General features: G+C 43.5%; 1 protein-coding gene across 1 annotated transcript in view; it reads left to right on the plus strand.

Annotated features, from left to right (window-relative positions):
* Window positions 1–16,983: 16,983 nt before the first annotated feature.
* The window catches only part of Igf2bp1 (insulin like growth factor 2 mRNA binding protein 1), a 38,690-nt gene continuing 37,667 nt past the window's right edge, over window positions 16,984–18,006 (plus strand). The window contains exon 1 of the mRNA XM_074048921.1: window positions 16,984–17,422. Coding sequence (XP_073905022.1) covers window positions 17,248–17,422 — 175 coding nt within the window. The 5' untranslated portion in view covers window positions 16,984–17,247. The remainder of the gene's footprint in view (window positions 17,423–18,006) is intronic.

Below are 18,006 nucleotides of genomic sequence, written 5' to 3' on the forward strand. Positions count from 1 at the left end.
TTCCAGTGGCTGTGAACCCCATTTGGTCCTCTGGATGTGCTTTAAAGTGGCAACTCTGAAGGCCTGTATTGCCTTCAGACCCCATCCCAGTCCCCTCTGCAGCCATCTCCCAGCCTCCCTTTGATCATGAGGTGGCCCCCATGCCCAGAAATAGAGGAGGGAGGATGTGGCCAGAGTCTTGGGAGGGGATGGGTAGACTAGGAGGGAGATTTGGGGAGGGGCACCAAGCCCAGATCTCCTGCTAAAATCTGTAAGCTCCACACTTAACCAGAGCAACAGAGCAATGTAGGGAAGGCCAGGGAAGATCAGAGCAGAAGCCCAACTCCCAAGGGGTGCTCACAAGCCCCCACAGGGCATAATGGGAGGCAGGAAAATGGAAAATATGACACTGGGAAGTTTCTGGGGATTGGAACCCCCCATCCCTTGATCATGGAGATCAAACCCAGGGCCTCTCAAATGCTAAGCATACCGTCCACCACTGAGCTACTCCCCCAGTCCTGGCCCGCTGACTTGATCAAAATTGTTCAGTAAATTCACCTGGCAACTCAATCTACCTGACCACACCAAAAGGAGCTGTGCCTTGGTGTGCAGATTCCTATGAGGTTTTGGGGTGGCTGGGCTGGGGAAGTTCAAGGAGGAGCAGAGTACCCCCTCTAGCTGTTCCACAACAGAAAATTTCTACGACGTGAGGGGTGAGAGAGGACACAGGATGGGAGGTAGGAGGACACCCCAACTGGCCCCAAACCCAGACAGATGGTGGAGTATGTAGGATTGGGGATGTCGCAGAGTTCTGGAAGTTGGGGTTCATGGAGTAAGATAAGGAAAGTCATAGATGGTACTATGGCCACAGAACCCCTCCTGGGTTCTGAGTTGAGGCCCTAGGAATGAGAAGTGGAGTTTTTGGACTTGCTGGCTCTTCCAGCCCCCACTGGTGACTCACTCCCACAACCTCCCACCATGGCTACTGTAGACATTCCAGGCCCAGCTCTGCAGCCGCAGCCTGGCTGACTCAGAGCTAGCCTAAGCCTCTCTGCCTGGACTGGGCTTTTGAAGTTCTCTAACTCACAGGTTGACTCAGAAAGCCAACTTCCCTCTCTGATCTCTCTTACACCTCCTGCACAGCAAGAGATGGAGGTGACATGATGCCTGACAATGAGTCACCTGGTTACCCTGATTCCTAGAAGGACTACCTCCTGCTTTCCTCCCCATTCACACTACAACCACAGAGTCCCAAACATTTTTGCTCACACCATCACCCAATATCACTTAGGTCAAGATAGATAGTTTCCAGAGGGGTCTTCAGGAAAGAATGTACTACCTACATTCTTGCCTGGCCATCTGCTACAAGCAATCCAGTTTGAAAGTTCCCTCTCAGTTCCAAAAGCAATCCATCTTGCTGTTTTTAAAGGCTTTCACGTGTCAGGAAAACAGGTCACACCCTTAGTAGTTTTTGTTCAGGCCAGGGAGAAGGACAGCAGTGAAGTTAGAACTGGGAGGGGGTGGTCACAAGGGGGAACCTGCTGCAGGGAAGGAGCTGCACACAGGTGTGAATACCAAGAGGTGTAGATCCCTGGGGCCACTTTATCCACTTAGGCCAAAAGACCAAAAGGCCAAAAGGCTAGGGTCCTAGAGAGCAATGCAAGCCCCTCTGTCTCCTAGTGGGACCATACCCCAAGGAAAGTAGGGGAGGGTGAGAAGGGAAGCTTTCCCTTCCTCTAGCTTGCCCTGGGACAGGGAGGTTGAAGCAGTTTCTAAACTCCCCAGGGGAAGTTCTTTACACCCACCCCCATACTCTCCTGCAATGGGAGGGACATTTGCACCTACAGAAAACATACCCCCTTCTTAATTAGATTAGAGAAGCTTGGTGGGGAAGAGAGATTCAGAGGATTCAAGCCCCAGCCCCATTTGCTGCCCTCTTCTAAGTTTAGGTTTGGCTTTGGGCTAAGCTCATAACTGCTCTGAGCCTTAGTTTGCTCTTCTGTGACTTGAAGGACACTCAACAAATCCTGCCCTGCGTATCTGACAGGTAAGTGTAAAGCTGCTGACTTGTTTACTTGAAGGTTGATGGTATTTTCTGGAATGATCCCCTCACCTCCTCCCTGAAATTAAGATGACCTAATAAAACCAGACTGACTCAGTCCAGCACCTGGGACACAGATAGCTCTGAAAGTCCATACTAGAAGCAAGGGCTTCCTCACCAGAAGGGTGATTTAGAGCAATCTGTTCTTTGTGCCCCTCAGTTTGCCTTTCTGTAAAAAGGGAAGTCTAGCCTATGATTGTAGTTACTTGGGAGGCTGAGATTGGGAGGATGGAGGTTTGAGGCCAGCCTGGAGAAAACAGTTTGTGAGATTCCCTCCCCCCCATCTCCAAAATAACCAAAGCAAAATGGACTGGAAGTATGTCTCTAGCTGTAGAGTACCTGCTTTGAAAGCATGAAGCCCTGAGTTCAAACCCGTTCCCCTCCACCCAAACACAAAGACATATTGAGCAAATAGAAAAATTAGAATAAGAACTGGAAGCTTCATATCAATGTTATGCCTTTTAAATTTGATATCTGTACTTACTGTGGTTACATAAGTGAATATCCTTGTTCTTTGAAGAAAAGTATTGAGCTATAAAGAAGCGTGATGTATACAATCTATTCTCAAATGTGTAGAATGTTCTATTATCTAAATAAATAGATACGAAAATGATAAAAGTGTCAAAAGGTTATAAATTGGTGAATCTGGCTAGAAGGCATCTTGGGGGTTCTCTACCTTCTTTTTTTTTTTTTTTTTGGCAGTATTGGAGTTTAATTCACGGCCTTCACCTTGAGCCACTCCACTAGCCCTTTTTTGTGACAGGTTTTTTTGAGATACAGTCTTGTGAACTATTTGCCCAGGCTGGCTCTGAACTGTGATCCTCCTGATCTCTACCTCCTGAGTAGGTAGGATTATAGGTGTGAGCCAAGGGTTCCTGGTCTCTACATTATTTTTACAAATTTCCTGTACATTTGAAATTATTTCAAAATGAAGGGTAGCAGGATTTCAAAATTCCCAGGTAACAGGATGAGCTAGTGCACACTTGTAGCACCAGCTAGTCAGGAGGAAGCGGCTGAGGCAAGAGGATGGCTTGAACCAGGACGTAGGGGGCCACCCTGGGTAACATAGAGTCTCTGTCTGTCTGTCTGTCAGTCTTTCCCTCTCTCTAGTGCTGGGGATCCAACCCAGGGCCTTGGACATGCTAGGCAAGTACTTTATCACTGAGCTATTTCCCAGTCCAAGACCATGTCTTAAAAAAAAAAAAATCCTCATACAAATGCATCAAAGGCTCTGGGAATGGCATGGAGGCATCAGGATTTTAAAAAGGTTTCTAGGTAGGATTGTGCAATTTGGTAAATAAAGTATACAGAATGAGGGTATGGCTCAAGTAGAGCACCTGCCTTGCAAATGTGAAGCCCTGTGTTCAAACCCCAGTACCACAAAAAAGGAAAAAGAAGTACCGAGGGAGTCTCGGCTTTCACCTCCTGTGTTTCAGATAGGAGGTGCAACTTTCCTTTTCTAGTTCTCCCTACTTTGTCCTGCTTTGCTAAATAAATGTTTGCTAGCCTTCAAAAGAGAGAAAGGAAGAAAGGGAGTGAGGCAAGAAGAAAGGAAGGAAGGGAGAGAAGAAGAAAAGACAGAAAGTAAATATGGCATCAGGAAGTACAGTTCAGTGGTAGAGCACTTGCCTAACGTGCAAGAGGCCCTGGGTTCAATCACCAGCACACAGCACACACACACACACACACACACACACACACACACAGAATATTTTCTGCCTTACCAGCAAGTAGCCTCTCAGAATGCAACTCACTGGGCCGGAGGCATGGCTCAAGCAGTAGAGCACCTGCCTAGCAAGTGCAAAGCCCTGAGTTCAAACCTCAAAACCAAAAGGGGAAAAAAAAAAAAACAACATTCAGAATGCAGCTCATTCTGACATCTTCATTCACTCTGCTGGTCTTGGTAGAATATCAGAGAAATTCTTTATCTGTCTTTACTGTCCAAAATCATCCCAGTTCACACTCTTACAGAGAGAAGAGTGCTGATATGAATAAATAGTTATAAAACATCTAGAATTTATGGTGATGAGATGTTGAATGACTCAGAGCATCTTCCATAGAATAATAACGACGTTGGCCAACGTGTTTTGGGGCTGATTGTGTATGTAGTAGCCATGTCCAAGGTGACTGCCAGTGAGGACCACCTCAGTGCTCACATGCATTGGACAAGGGGTGGTCTGTGTGGCCAACAGCATATAGCTAAAAGGATGGTTGATCTGTTACTTCCAGAATTGTTTTCAAAGACCTTGCCTCGCTGTGGGCAAAAATGGCAGAAGGTGACAAGTCCTCAAGATGAGGACCTGAAGACTTTAGCCAAAAGTCATGGGAAGATGCTTAGAAGGTGACCCTTGGGCTGGAGGAGTGGTCCAAGTGGTAGATGGCCTGTCTAGCAAGTGCGAAGCCCTGAGCTCAAACCCCAGTACCACCAAAGGGAATAAAAAAAAGTGATATATAGTTCAGTCTTCCAGGAGAGCTTGAATGAGAGACCCTGAGCTGGAACAGCCCAGCTACACTGCTCCCAGGGTCCTGGACCTCAGAAACTGTGACATAAGTGTTTATTACTTGTTTCAGTGCTCCGGAAGGATTGCTTAAAGTTGCTAAAATTCAGAGTAATTCAAGATAACTCATGTATCAAGGTACAATGTAACATGACGTATCTTCTTCTTTTTCCTTTGAGAGTGAGTGTAGTATTTCAAAGTCCACATTTCTCAAAATGAAGATCAAATATAAAAGGTACTAATCAAGTTGGAGTATATACTGTCTGGTAATCAAAAATTAGATATACGTAGGAGTCAGGCTTGGTGGTACACTCCTGTGATCCCAGCCAGTCAGGAGGCAGAGATAGGAGCTTTGCAGGCCTAGGCTGGATGATGTATCTTCTAAATATATACTCGTCCAATCAATTCTGCAAGGACCCACTGGATTCCCCCTCCCAATCTCCATGAGTCTCCCAATCTCAGCCTCCCAAGTAGCTAGGATTTGCAGATGGGAGCTTCTGGCCCCTGGCTGGTATTGGGATTTTAAAAACATTGTTGTGGCCACATTGGGACACAAGTGCACTTTTTAAAATTGTATCACTTGGTGATGGCAGAGTGGCTCAAGTGGTAGAGAACCTGCCTAACAAGTGTGAGACCCTGAGTTCAAATCCCAGTACCACCATAAATAAATAAATATAGCATGTGATTTGATATTCTGAAATCTGTCTTCGCCCATGAAACCATCAGTGGAGTCAAGACAATGAGCGTATCTGCCACTGCACCCCTTTCCATTCTCTCCTGCCACTCAGTCCTTTCCCAATTACTGATCCTCTCTGCAGGATTTCGGTAGCCTAGTGTGATGTTCTAGATTCTGGTATAAATGGAGTCATATAGTACTTTTTTGAAATCAGTTTCTTTCATTCAGCATACTTATTTTGAAATTCTTTTTTTCTTTTTTCTTTTTTTTTTTTTGATGGGACTCGGGTTTTGAACTCAAGGCTTTGTGCTTGGAGAGCAGGCACTCTACAGCTTTGCACCACTCCTCCAATCCCTTTTGGTCTGATTATTTTGGAGATGGGGTCTTGGGAACCATTTTCCCAGACTGGGTTTGAACCTTTATTCTTCTGATCTCAGTCTCCCAAGTACCAAGGATTACAGGTATGAGCCACCAGCGTGCAGAAATAGTCTGTTATTTTTCAGAGTTGAGTAGTATTGCCTGTCATCTGGATCATCTAGATGCATTATGGTCTATCTCTTCTCTTCGGATCCTGTTTCAGCTACTATAAATGAAGCTGCTATTAACATTGGTGAATAAGTCTTTGTATTGTCATAGTTTTTTGGAGGTAAACACTTGGGATTCGGGTATATTTAATTTTGTAAGAAACTGTCACACTGTTTTCTGAAGTGCTTTTTTTTTTCTTTTTCACCCAGTACTGAGGTTTATCCTCAGGGCCTCATGCTTGCTAGTCAGGTGCTCTACCATTTGAGCTACTCTGCCAGCCCTTTTTTCTGTTGGTTATTTTCAAGATAGGGTCTTGTGAACTATTTGCTCATCAAGATCCTCCTGATCTCTGCTTCTTAATTAGCTAGGATTACTGGTGCCCAGCTCTTAACAGTATCTTTTGAAGAGCAGAAAAATTTAAAATTTTGATGAAATCCAATTTATCAATTTTTTTTTAATGATTATGCTTTTTTGTTGCTCTAAGATATATTTGCCTAACTGAGAGAAGCTAGATTTTCTCCTATTTTTTATAATTTTGGGGTTGACATTTAGGTATATGATTGACTTAATTTTTGTATGTGGGGTGAAGTTTGGATGGAAATTTATTTTTTCTTTTACTTTTTTTCCCCTTTTCGTTTTGTGTTTTATTTATTTTAGAAGTTTTTTGTTTGTTTATTTTGGGTTTTTTCTTAGTCTCCTGAGTGGTTGGGACTGCAGGTAGAGTCCCAACCAGCTGTGGGTGTAGTACTATCACATGCTACTCTTGAAACGTTTGTGATTTTTTTGCCTATGGATATCCAACTGTTTGGGTACTATTTGTTAAAAAAGATTATCCTTTCTCAATTTAGTTGTTTTTACAGCTTTATAGAAAATAAGTCATGACACGTGTCAGTTGCACTGGAATTTTTGAATGCACCCAAGATTGCAAAGCATGAGTGTCAAAGCAAGAGCAAGGATTTGGGCTCCAGGTGCACCTAGGTGGGAATCCTGTTACCTACCTGAGGCATAGCTGACACATAAAGTAGAAACAATAATACAACCCACTTCAGGGCTATTTGCCATGTTTTCCAATGTTCTCTACCTGTCTTTCCTTTTCCACTCTCTTCCCAGGCAAAGTGCTGGGAGTCTGAGAGCTGGTCTGAGAAACATTTCTCAGCACCTATCTTGGGATCAGGTTTTTGGAAGGAAGGTGTTCTGGATGCCGTGGCATCAGAGGACCATCTAACACAAACAGACACCTACCTGCTCCAGGCAAGGCTGTATGGGCAAATCCCAGTGCCCAATTCCTTTGCTTTTGGTGGAATGAGATTTATCTCTTGCTATTTGTGTAATGCAGAAGTTCTGAGTGGCCACTTGCTATGAAAACACATTGTTTTTACTTGATGGATGGAATTTTGTGATAAGGTAACATTTTTCAAAACACTGGGCTCCTGGAGAAATAAGAAAGGAGGTGCTGGCTGATGAAAACAATGGAAACCAGTCACTTCGAGAAAGGAAGCAACATGGATCCTGACCTGTGGTTTCCAGTGTGTTGTAAGATATGATCCCACAGCAAGAAACTCCCAGACTGATGGGGGAGAAGTGAGCCTGGTCCCTAGAAGATTCCAGGGAATGCAAATGAAATGATTCCAGCTTGGGAGTTGACAGGAGCAATGCGTCTGCAGTACCTGGGACAGACTGGCCAGGTGTGAAGCTGAGTGCTTGCTCCCTGGCGTTTATCATGCTGGCTTTAAGTTTCAGCACTTTCCATGTCAGTTTATTATGAGTACATGTATAATTAATCAGACCTTTAGCTAAAGCCAAGCACATCCGTGATTGATCAGGGTGAGTCGTAGTTTAATCTTCAAGCCTGTTTGTTAATGGAAGGAGAGTTTCTGGTGGCATCAAACCTTGGGGTGACAAATGATTCCAAACTTGTACAGGTATTCTGGGAAAATTCACTTGAATATTCATTTAACATTTTAATAGTCTGTTGTAAAAATATGATAGAGTCAGTTTGGAAATCTTGAAAAATATGAGTCAAGGAGACAGAGAAAAAGAAGGGGAGAGAGAAAGAGAGAGAGAGAGAGAGAGAGAGAGAGAGAATGAGACAGAGAAAGAATGAGACAGAGAGGACACTAATCTCACAGCCAAGTAGAATCACTATTAACAGCTTCCTGATTTTTCATTATTTCAATTAGTTTTATTATAAAATATTTGCACTTAACAAAGCCAATAGAAGTTCACATGTAGAGTTTCCTGAATAATAAAGACTGATGTGGCTACACACAGATTAAGAACTAAAACAACACCAATATCTTTAAAGCGCTCTGGATGCCTGTCTGTGATCAACCCTGTGCTACTTTCCCAGAATTCCGCAATTTTGCGTTTATCATTCTCTGTATTTTCTTTAAGGTTTTACCTCTACTGGATGTGTCTCTACACAGTCCACTGCTTAATTTTGCACATTTTGGGATTTACAGAAGTCAAACCCTAATGTGTATAATCCCTCACTTTTATTTTTCTTTGATCGAAGTACTGACATCCATCAAATGTTGGCACATGTTGCAGAAGTGCATTTGCTGTCACTGCCCATCAGTGTTCCCTGACAGGACTGTGATGGGCTTTGCATGTTCCTTTTCCCGTTGACAGACATTTGTATGGTCTCTACTTTCGTTGTTTAAAAAAAAAAAGAAAGAAAGAAAGGAAAAAGGCTGCCGTGAATCTTCTTGTTCATGTCTCCAGGCACCAATGAGTGAGAGTGTCTATAGAGTAATTTCTAGTTTTTTATGCTCATGTGGTTTTTTTTTGGCTGTCTTTTGTTGTTGTTGCAATTCTGGGTTTTGAACTCAGTGCTTCATGCCTGTGAGGTAGGTATTTTACCACTTTAGCCACACCTGCACCTGCAGCCCTCATGTACTCAATTTTGTGTTGTGTTGTTAGATAAATCTTTTTCTTAAATTTTTCTAAACCTTTTTGAACATAATTTTTCAAGTGACCATAAGTTAGTTGAATATTTCCCTATGTTTGAGCATTCATAATAAGTTTTTCATTTATCTTTTTTTTTGTTTTTCTTTTTAATATTAGCAGGATTTTTTTTCATTTTCTTTTTTTGTTATTGTTGTTATTTGTTTGTTAACAGGTTTTAACAGTTGGGAATAACACACCTTTCTTCAAGATTTTTTTTTTTTTGATTTTGAAACTAATTTTTTCTTTTTTTAAAACTGTGGTAAAATATATACAACAAAGTTTAAAAACCTAACCATTTTATATGTCTGGCTTATTTCATTTAGCATAATATTTTAAAGAGCTCCCCATGTTACTGCAGGCATCCGAATCTCATTGCTTTTTTATTATTTATTTATTTATTCGTGGGACTGTGCTGGGGTTTGAACTCAGGGCTTCATGCTTGTGAAGCAGGAGCTCTACCTTTAAAACTGCACCTCCAGCCTATCATTGCTTCATTACTTTTTAAGGCTGAATAAATACTTTTAAAAAAATGTGATGGATTTTTGGTAGAAAATTCTAAGTCAACAGTATGAATTTTAAAGTCTTTAAAAATTTTATTTATTTATTTGGTGATACTGGGGTCAGGGCTTTATACTTGCTAGGCAGGTACTCTACCACTTGAGCCATACCACCAGTCTCACCTCTCTCCCCCACTTTTTTTTTTTGGTGACAGAGTCTAGTAGTTCAGGGTAGTCCTGAATTTGTGATCATCTTGCCTTAGCCTGTGAAGTGCTGAGCTGTAGGCGACCATGCCTGGCTTTTTAAAATATCTTATTGCCTTAAAATTGTTGTTTTCCCTTCCCCACCCAAACAATTTTTTTTTTAAAGTTCTCCCACATGGCTATACAGAATAGTCTTTCACTACATTCTTGCTAATAATATTGAAAATATTTTTAAAGCCCAACTGTATTTTCATGACCTGCTTAATTTTCATTTTAATTGAGCCCACTATAAAAATTGGTTTGCTTTCTCTTTGAGAAGGCTGCATTGACAGCTAGAACTTTCAGGAAGTCTCTAACACAGACTAGAGGCTACACCAGAAGGCCTGGGAATCACCCAAGGAGGAAGGCTGTTTCGAGGTGACATTTTTACTTTGAGTGACATGACAAAGTAACACATTATTACACGGTTGATGGGGTATAAGCTGCATTCCCAGAAGGAAGACCCTACCTAAGGTAGCTTTCAGCAGAGGGTTTATGAGGATCCCCTCTTGAGACTGTTTTCTGACTACATGACGCCAAGAGAACCAGGATGGCAAGTGACTTTGATGGTTGCCAATAACTACCTGGAACCCTGAATGGGAAGGACTCTGAGGCTGTCTGAGTAGACACAGGGTGAAGACGGTTGACATTGGGCACAAGACTGTCACATGCACAGAACTAGGGGGCAAAAGCCCAGCCAGCCCCCTTGGTTGCTATTCTTCATGTGGTCTTTTCAGGGACTGCATTGATGGTATTTTACCAGTGACTGTGGTGTACCATATCTACTTTTAAACAGCACTATCAGGCTGAACATAGCATTTTATCTAAGCGTACTGGCCATATCGTCTCAGCTAGAATCAAAAGATACTTATTCAATATGTTTTTGTTGGACACCTGTTAGTGCTGTGTTAAGATTCCTTGGGTGACACATAGTCTTTGCTCTCAAGGATTTGGTACATAAAACACTAAAAGCAAAATTAGTTTTAAGCAACATAACACGGGGAAAATGATACAAAAAAGTCCAAGTCTCTAGGGAATGTTCTGCAGTAAAAGCTAGGCTGGGAAACGAAGGGTGAAAGAGCCCTGGGGTTTGAAGCATCCTGGGGTTCTAAAAACTATACCGTGTTTCCCATTTTGGTGTATAAAAGAATTCAAGTATCCCTTCCCCCACCAGAAATAACAGAATGCTAACAAGTTAGTGATGGTGGGAAAGGAAAGTAAAGAAAAGGATAAAAAGTGTGGCTATTGATTAAAAAGAAGGAAGAAATGAGTTGAGGGGGTGGAGGATCAGGAGAATAATGAAAGGGGGAAGAGAAGCAACAAAGAAAAAAGAAAAATTGAAAAGAGGGTAAAGGTAAAGGGGGAGGAGGAAAGGAGTTGATAGTGTCGGGAGCAGGAAGAAAAATGGAGGAACAAAAGGAGAGGGGGAGGAAGAGAAAGGGGAGGGGCAGGGGGAGGGGCAGGGAGGAAGAGGAAGGGAGGGAGATGGGATTAGGAACCTCATTTGAAAGCAATTTAGAAAGAACTCTAATATTTGTTTCCTACACACTTTATAAGCACATTTTAGAAATGGAAAGAAAAATCATTAAATAAATTATCCAATAATTCATCAAAGAAACACTGATCAAATATTTTCAGGTTACGTTTAAAAGTAGAAATTCAGCTGTCATAATAATTTCTAAACATTTAGAAAGTTTATGGGAGAGGTGGTGGGTGAGTCAAAACTTTCTAGATTAACTCATGAAAATCAGAAATCACTTATCCTAATTTAGTCAAACAACCAGTGTTTAAAAAAAAGAATATATATGTATGAATATATATATATGAATATATATATATATATATATATATATATATATATGTTTAGGCTGGATTCTTTTTCTTTTACCATGATTAGTATATGAAGATAGATTGAAGTGTTTTTAATTATTTTTTTTTTCTGGTGATGAGATACTAGTGAAATAATAAGTGCATTAATTTTTTAATTAAAAAAAGCCATAGCAACATTTTTTTTCTTAAGAATTCTGAAGTATTTGAGGCAGCTACTGAAAAAAAAGAAGAAGAAAGAAAATCTACTAGGAGGAAAATAATTAAGCATTTCAGGAGAAAAATTTTAAAAAAGCAAACAAAAATAATTTGGTTTTTCACTAGAAAAATTCTTTTAGTCTTAAAATGTAAGATGTTGTATATCTGGACCTGAATTAACTTTATGCAGTTTGACATTGTAACAGATTCATTTTGAATTAAATTAATTTAGATTCTTAGAAGATATGTAGATTTCAAGTACAAAATTATTTCATTATTTCCGTCTTAAATATTATTGGGATATGGATTCCTTCTCCTTGCTTTTCATAATTTATTTTGAAAAATAACATTTGTCTTTTCTTGAATTGCACCATTTTCTCCCAAATGAACTAGTTTGCATTTTGTGCTGTAGGGAATAAAAAAAAAGTGTTCATTATCTTTTAATCAAATGATTTTGGACTTAAGAAATGCAAAAGGCAGTAACAGTGTATTGTGAAGATAGTTCTTTCTTTATTTGTCAACAGGAGCTGAGTGCAGTAAGTTTAATTTACTAACAAAATGAATCTGGAGATACACATTTTTTTAAAAGTTTAGAATAAAATTTGTCTTTCTTTGACTTAAAGTTTCCACATTGTAAACCTGAGCCAAAACAAAAAATTGAGAGCTTTTGTCACATACACTATGTGACCTACAATAAAACAAATGATTGTTTAAAGTTCTTTTTTCTTCTTGAGTCCCTCTATTTCAAGAATAAATGCATTTATTTTTAAGGTTTGAAACATACTGAATGCTTTTGCATCAGTAATAATTTGAAGGAGGAGAATTTCCTTTTCTGGTTATAGTTCTCTTACATTTTATGAGATATCCTAAACACGTAATTATCCTTATTTATTTGACAGGAGAAAATGCTGCATTTGCTTTTAAACTGGAACTAATTTACACTTTCTGAAAATTTATAGGCATTTAAAAGAACTACACTTCAAATTGCAGGAAGAAACAAAACATCCCAAGGCAGTAACAATGAAAAAAACAAGCAAACAACAAAAAATAAGTAAAATAAAATCCAAACAAACAAACCCATCCCCCCTCCAAACTCCTTTGAGAGCTTTGAAGTCAAGCTGTCAGGAAATGTGAAATTTTCTTTTACTCTAATTTCATAGCAATCATAGTTATTTCAAAATTGATTGACTCATTAGAAAACACAAAATAAAAAATTCTATTTAATGTATTTCCCTTCTGACTGCTTTTCAATTTCTGTGTCCTTTCTTTCACAAAATGTACTACAATTTTAAGACAGAAAAGTCACTCATAAATGTTAGATTTAAAATATAATATATATTTTTGGGGTTTATCCAAAGGAGTTAATCCAAAAGAGGAAGCAAAAAACATCCCTTTTGCCCCAAATCATCTCTTTTGCACTACTTACAAAAGTAACAAAGTTGTTGTAACATATGTATTCAGAAATAACTAGTAATGATTTACTTCTATGAGCCTGAATAAAAATAAGAGTTATGAAAACTTTGGGGCATGCCAAAGTATTATGATAACAGCAAGTGAAAAAATTCAGATAAAAAAAGATGACAAAATGTAAAACTATTACAAATGGAGGAATACTGGAAAGAAACATTTAAAAGTAAAATTGATTTTGTGTGACAATGGTGGAACTGCTGATTTTTTGTAATTGATTTTTTTCATTTTTTACTTCCAATTTTTAAAAAAGTTTTTATTTTCTTACATTTTTTTTCCTTGTCTGCTTTTATTTGTCTTTCACATTGGAGGAAAATGGACCAGAATCCTATCTTTAAAATGGAGTCAAATTTCAGGGTCTGTGAATTCAGAGGGAAGTTGAATTCTGTAACCAGAACAAACATTTCTCTAGAAAAAATGAAGGAGGAGAAGGAAGAGGATAGCAAGACAAAATATAATCAGTTATCATTCTGATTAAAGAAAGAACAAATTATCCTGTAGCTGTATTCTTAACTCTTACACAAACTAAATTTTTTAATATAGGGAAAAAAGCCAGAAAAAAATACAATGTTCCCCCCCCCCAAATAGTTGTCTTTGAAATGAAAAACAAAACAACACGAGAAAAGGAAGAAAAAGTGTGGAACTCCAAGTCTGCCCATTTATACCCCTAACCTAGGAATATGAGTCTTGACAAGAAATAACCCTTCTTTCAGGTTGGTTAATTTTAGTCCTGGGCACACTCAGAAGGGAGGGATGAAACGTCAATCAACACCACTTTAGTTCCCCCCCACCCCAGCCTAAAATAGCCAGGTCACTGAGACAAAACCTATGTGGGGGCTTCCAACTGTAGCTCACCCCCTTGCCTCTTGTGCTCCTTACATACAGAAGCCCTTTGGGGGAGGTAGAGAGGATTAAAATTCAGTGAAACAGCTGATTTTTAAAAAAGAATTAATCAGTTTAAACTGAGCAATAATTGGTACATTGTTAATTAAATAATTTTAAAGGATTTAAAAAAATACATTGTTGAAGTAAATTTATATTTTCTCCTGTACTGTCATTTAAAATACATTAAAAAAAACTGATTAGATTCAGCTAACATTTAGACTATTTTATATTTAAATGGAAAAAAGCCAACCTAAAAATGAGCTGAATTCAGTAATTATTCTTTAAAATTTTGACTCTAGGATAGTAAAAAGTAGGCTACATTTTGCAATATCTTAGAAGTCTGGATAGATGCTTTTCTTTCTTTTTTTTTTGGTGAGTTGTAACTTGCTTTTGTTTTAGGGAAATATTGATAAAGTAGTAGATATGTCCCCTAGGGAGATAACCTGAGAGGTTTTTAAATCAATACCTAAAGATTTAAGCTAAATAAAGGAGCTGGGGTGCCCTGCCTAGTTACCTTTTTTTTTTTTTTGGTCCCCAATATAACAGAAAAGATTAAGAGATTGGGCTACAAAGCCTTTTTGAGACTATCTTTTAGCTCTTTCAAAAATCCACTCACATCACTAAGAAAAGTTCCCAGGCAACAGGTCCACATACTCTAGCCAAGAAAATTTTTTTCTGCAGTGTAACTTTCCTGAATTCTTTTTGCTCTGCAGTTTATCTTGTTTTTCATTTAAAAAAGTGTTGAGTGCCTACTACGTGGCAAGCACTGTTTCCAGCTCATTGGTTTGGTTTATTTTAAAATTATGCTTGTGGTCCAGAGCTGACAAAATGTTAAGAGTCAGACACAGTGGGGAGGGTCGGAGGCGGCGTGGGGGCAAAGACGCAGATGTCTCCCTCCCATCTTCTCAGATAGAAAACATTCATTTTTCTACTCAGTAACTAACAGCTTACAGTATTTTAATTCCTGTTGCTTCCTGGGAAGAAAAATGTCACAAAAACAAGAATCCGTCAAACACGTGGCAGGGTAGAACAAAACGCTGATTTGGGAGGGTGGGTTTTTGAAGGTGGTGGAGATAAAGGAACCGAGTTGGAAGCTCTCCCCCGCCCCCACGTCCCAACCCCATTTCTTTTCAGCGCGCCGGGAAAATGGGGAGGGGGACAAAGGTGCTGGATATTGTCTTTAAACTCCTGACTTTTTGAACGCAATGATTTCATCCGGCAGAAGGGCGGTGAGCTGAAGTCCGAGTTGGCTCACTGACTCTGAAAACGAAAAATATTAAGAATAAAAAAATTCAAGGCATTCACATTGGTGTAGGCAACACGTGTTACGGACTCAGCCCGGGCCGCAGGCGACTGAGACAATGGGGTCGGGACGGGGGTGGGGTGGGGGAAGAGGAGTGACCCCCTTCCTCACCTGCCCTGGCAACACGCGTGTCCCAAGCAGAATCATCCTCCCTCCCGCAGATCCTCAAGTAAGATCCAGCACCCGCCCAGTTTAGGGGAACTCCAGCTTTCTTGGGGACAGACCCCCCCCATTATCCCAGCTCGCTGGGTGAGGGGGCTCCAGGGTCCCCCGGCCGCACTCTCTGCCACCCCCTGGCGCCATCGCAGCCCCCGCTGCTCGAAACTCGTTGGCCTCGCTAGCCCGGGGCTTGGGATCCCGGGATTGCGCGTGCAGCGCGCGTCCCGCGCTCCGCCGCGTATCCGGGACTCCGAAGCGCGCGGCGCGCTGCCCCCTCCCCCACCGCCCAGAAGGGGTGCGACCGCCCACGTGTCGCCCCTTGCCCAGTCCAGTCCTTCCCTCCGGTTCCCGGAGCCTGAGGATCCGGAATGAGTTGGTCAAAGCCGAGGGAAGGGACCTGGGCGCATTCGCTTCCCCTCCCCAAGAACGGCGGGGGGAGGGGACGTCGCCCCCTCCCCGAAGCTCCCGCCCCTCGCTTCCCCGAGCGCGGAGCGGAAATTACCCCCTCCCCCCCGCGGGTCTGACCTGGGGACGTGGGCGGGGCTTCGGCTCGGCCCCCGCCCTCCGCCCCTCTGCTGCCAGCCAGAATCCTGCCCAAACAAAGTTCCGAGACCCAAACCCAGCGCTTGGAGAGCAGCTGTCAGTGTACCTGGTGGAGCGGGCGCAGGGGACTCCACCTGTCTGTCCCCAGCATCAGGGAAGGAATGGGGGACCATTCGGATCTGCACCCGGTCACTCCCTCCCTGAGACCTCCCCCCTTCGGTTAGCTTGGGTTAGCCCTAGCGACCACCCCTCTTCCTTCTCTCCTACACTGCCTCTTTTCCTGGGGTCATCTCGGGCCGAAGCTGCGGGATCCCCCAGAACCCCGGAATGTTATCATTTAACAGCCTGACTCCGGGTGCGAGCCACCCTTCCTTTCTTGGGGATCCCGATATACGATTTCTAGGGATGCCTCGTTCCCAGCTGCAGTCCCCTCTCGTGTTCCCAGCTTCCCGGTCCCGCGCTCGCAGGGTCCTCGGGTCCTGGACCCCGGAGGCGGGGGAGTCTCCTGGGGGTGTGGCGGGGTAGGAGGAGAGCCCCAATTTTAAAAATCCTGGGAAAAGGCGCCTTTTTAAATCACCGCCTCATGCGACCCCCTCCTGAAGACCCCAGAGTCCTCGGCTTCTCTTTGTCTATCTCCGCCGTCCCTCGGCTGTCAGTCGCTAGCAGTTTATTGGGGTGGGGTAGGCAACTCAGTCCCCCAAAACGAATAAAGAATAATCTTGCATTTTACTCTTAAAGACAGGGGAGATTTGGGGCGCCACCACCCTCCCCCCAGTTCACATTAGGGTGGGAGATGGGTGGGGGCGGGGCGCTTCCTTAGGGGCCAGGTTCTTGCAAAGGGGGAGGGGGCGAGGAGAGCTTCGGGGACTCTGCCCCTACCGTCCTAGTTTACCCTTGGGGTGAATTGCATGTCCCCCAAAATGGGAGCTTGTTGACTTTGGTCTGGCTGAAGGGCCAAGGGGCCCGGTGGCGTCGGGGGTCTTCCCTTGCAGGGTGGGTGGGGGCTGTCACCACGTGGCTTCGCCTTTTTTTTTTCCGCTCCATTTTTTTCAAGTCGATTTTATTTAGAGGCGGCGCCAGGGCGGCCGCGGAGAAACGTGACACACCAGCCCTGTCGGAGGGGGTTTCGGACCGAAGGGAAGGAGCCGCGCTGCGTCGTCCGCCTCCCAGCGCGCCGCGGGCACTTCTCCCGGGCTCTCCCCGAACTCTCCCGCGACCTCCGTGCGCCCTCCCGCCGCCCTCCCCGCCCCGAGCTCCGGACAACTTCAGGGGTGGGGTGCAAAGAAAGTTTGCGGCTCTTGCCGCCGGCCTCCCCGCCTCTTGGCCTAGGAGGCTCGCCGCCTGCGCCCGCCTGATCGGCCTTGCCCAGGACCGCGTCCTGCCCCGAGATCGCCACCATGAACAAGCTTTACATCGGCAACCTCAACGAGAGCGTGACCCCCGCGGACTTGGAGAAAGTATTTGCGGAGCACAAGATCTCCTACAGTGGCCAGTTCTTGGTCAAATCCGGCTATGCCTTCGTAGACTGCCCCGACGAGCACTGGGCGATGAAGGCCATCGAAACTTTCTCGGGTAAGAGCGCAGCCACCTCCCCGGAAAAACCACAACGAAATCCCGGAACAACGGAGACCTGCACCTCCTCTTTCCTTGCCCGCCAACTCCTCTCTTCCCCCTGGGCCTGCGGGGCTCGGCCTCAGTACCCAGCCTCGACCGACCTCCTTCATCGCCCCCGCCCATCCCCCACTCTTCTCCCCTCCCCCCCTGCACAGAAATATTCGGGATTTCCTCCTCCCCTCCTTCTTCCTATCGCTGCAAGCTCGGGGTTCCCATTTCCCTCCTCCCCACCGACGGGGCGGGAGCCCCCATTGGCAGTAGTGGAGGCGGCGGTTTTAAGGGCACTTAGACCTCGGCCTGGGCTCTATTTCAACGTCCTGCACCTCCCTGTCCTCCGATGGACGGCCCCCCCAGCTTGAACACCCCCATTTCCCCTTCCTCAGCCCTAGGCCTATTCCAGGCGTGGAGGGAGTCATCGCACCGTCTCCGATCTCCCCGATTTCCGTGGGGGAGTGCAGCCCTCGAGCAGGACATGGAAGGAAGGGGCTCCCTTCTCCCGCCCAGGGCCTGGGGCTTGAGCCATTTTGAAAGTGGGGCGTGAG

The sequence above is a fragment of the Castor canadensis genome, chromosome 11 (genome assembly GCF_047511655.1).
Source record: "Castor canadensis chromosome 11, mCasCan1.hap1v2, whole genome shotgun sequence".
In the NCBI taxonomy this organism is placed as follows: Eukaryota; Metazoa; Chordata; class Mammalia; order Rodentia; family Castoridae; genus Castor; species Castor canadensis.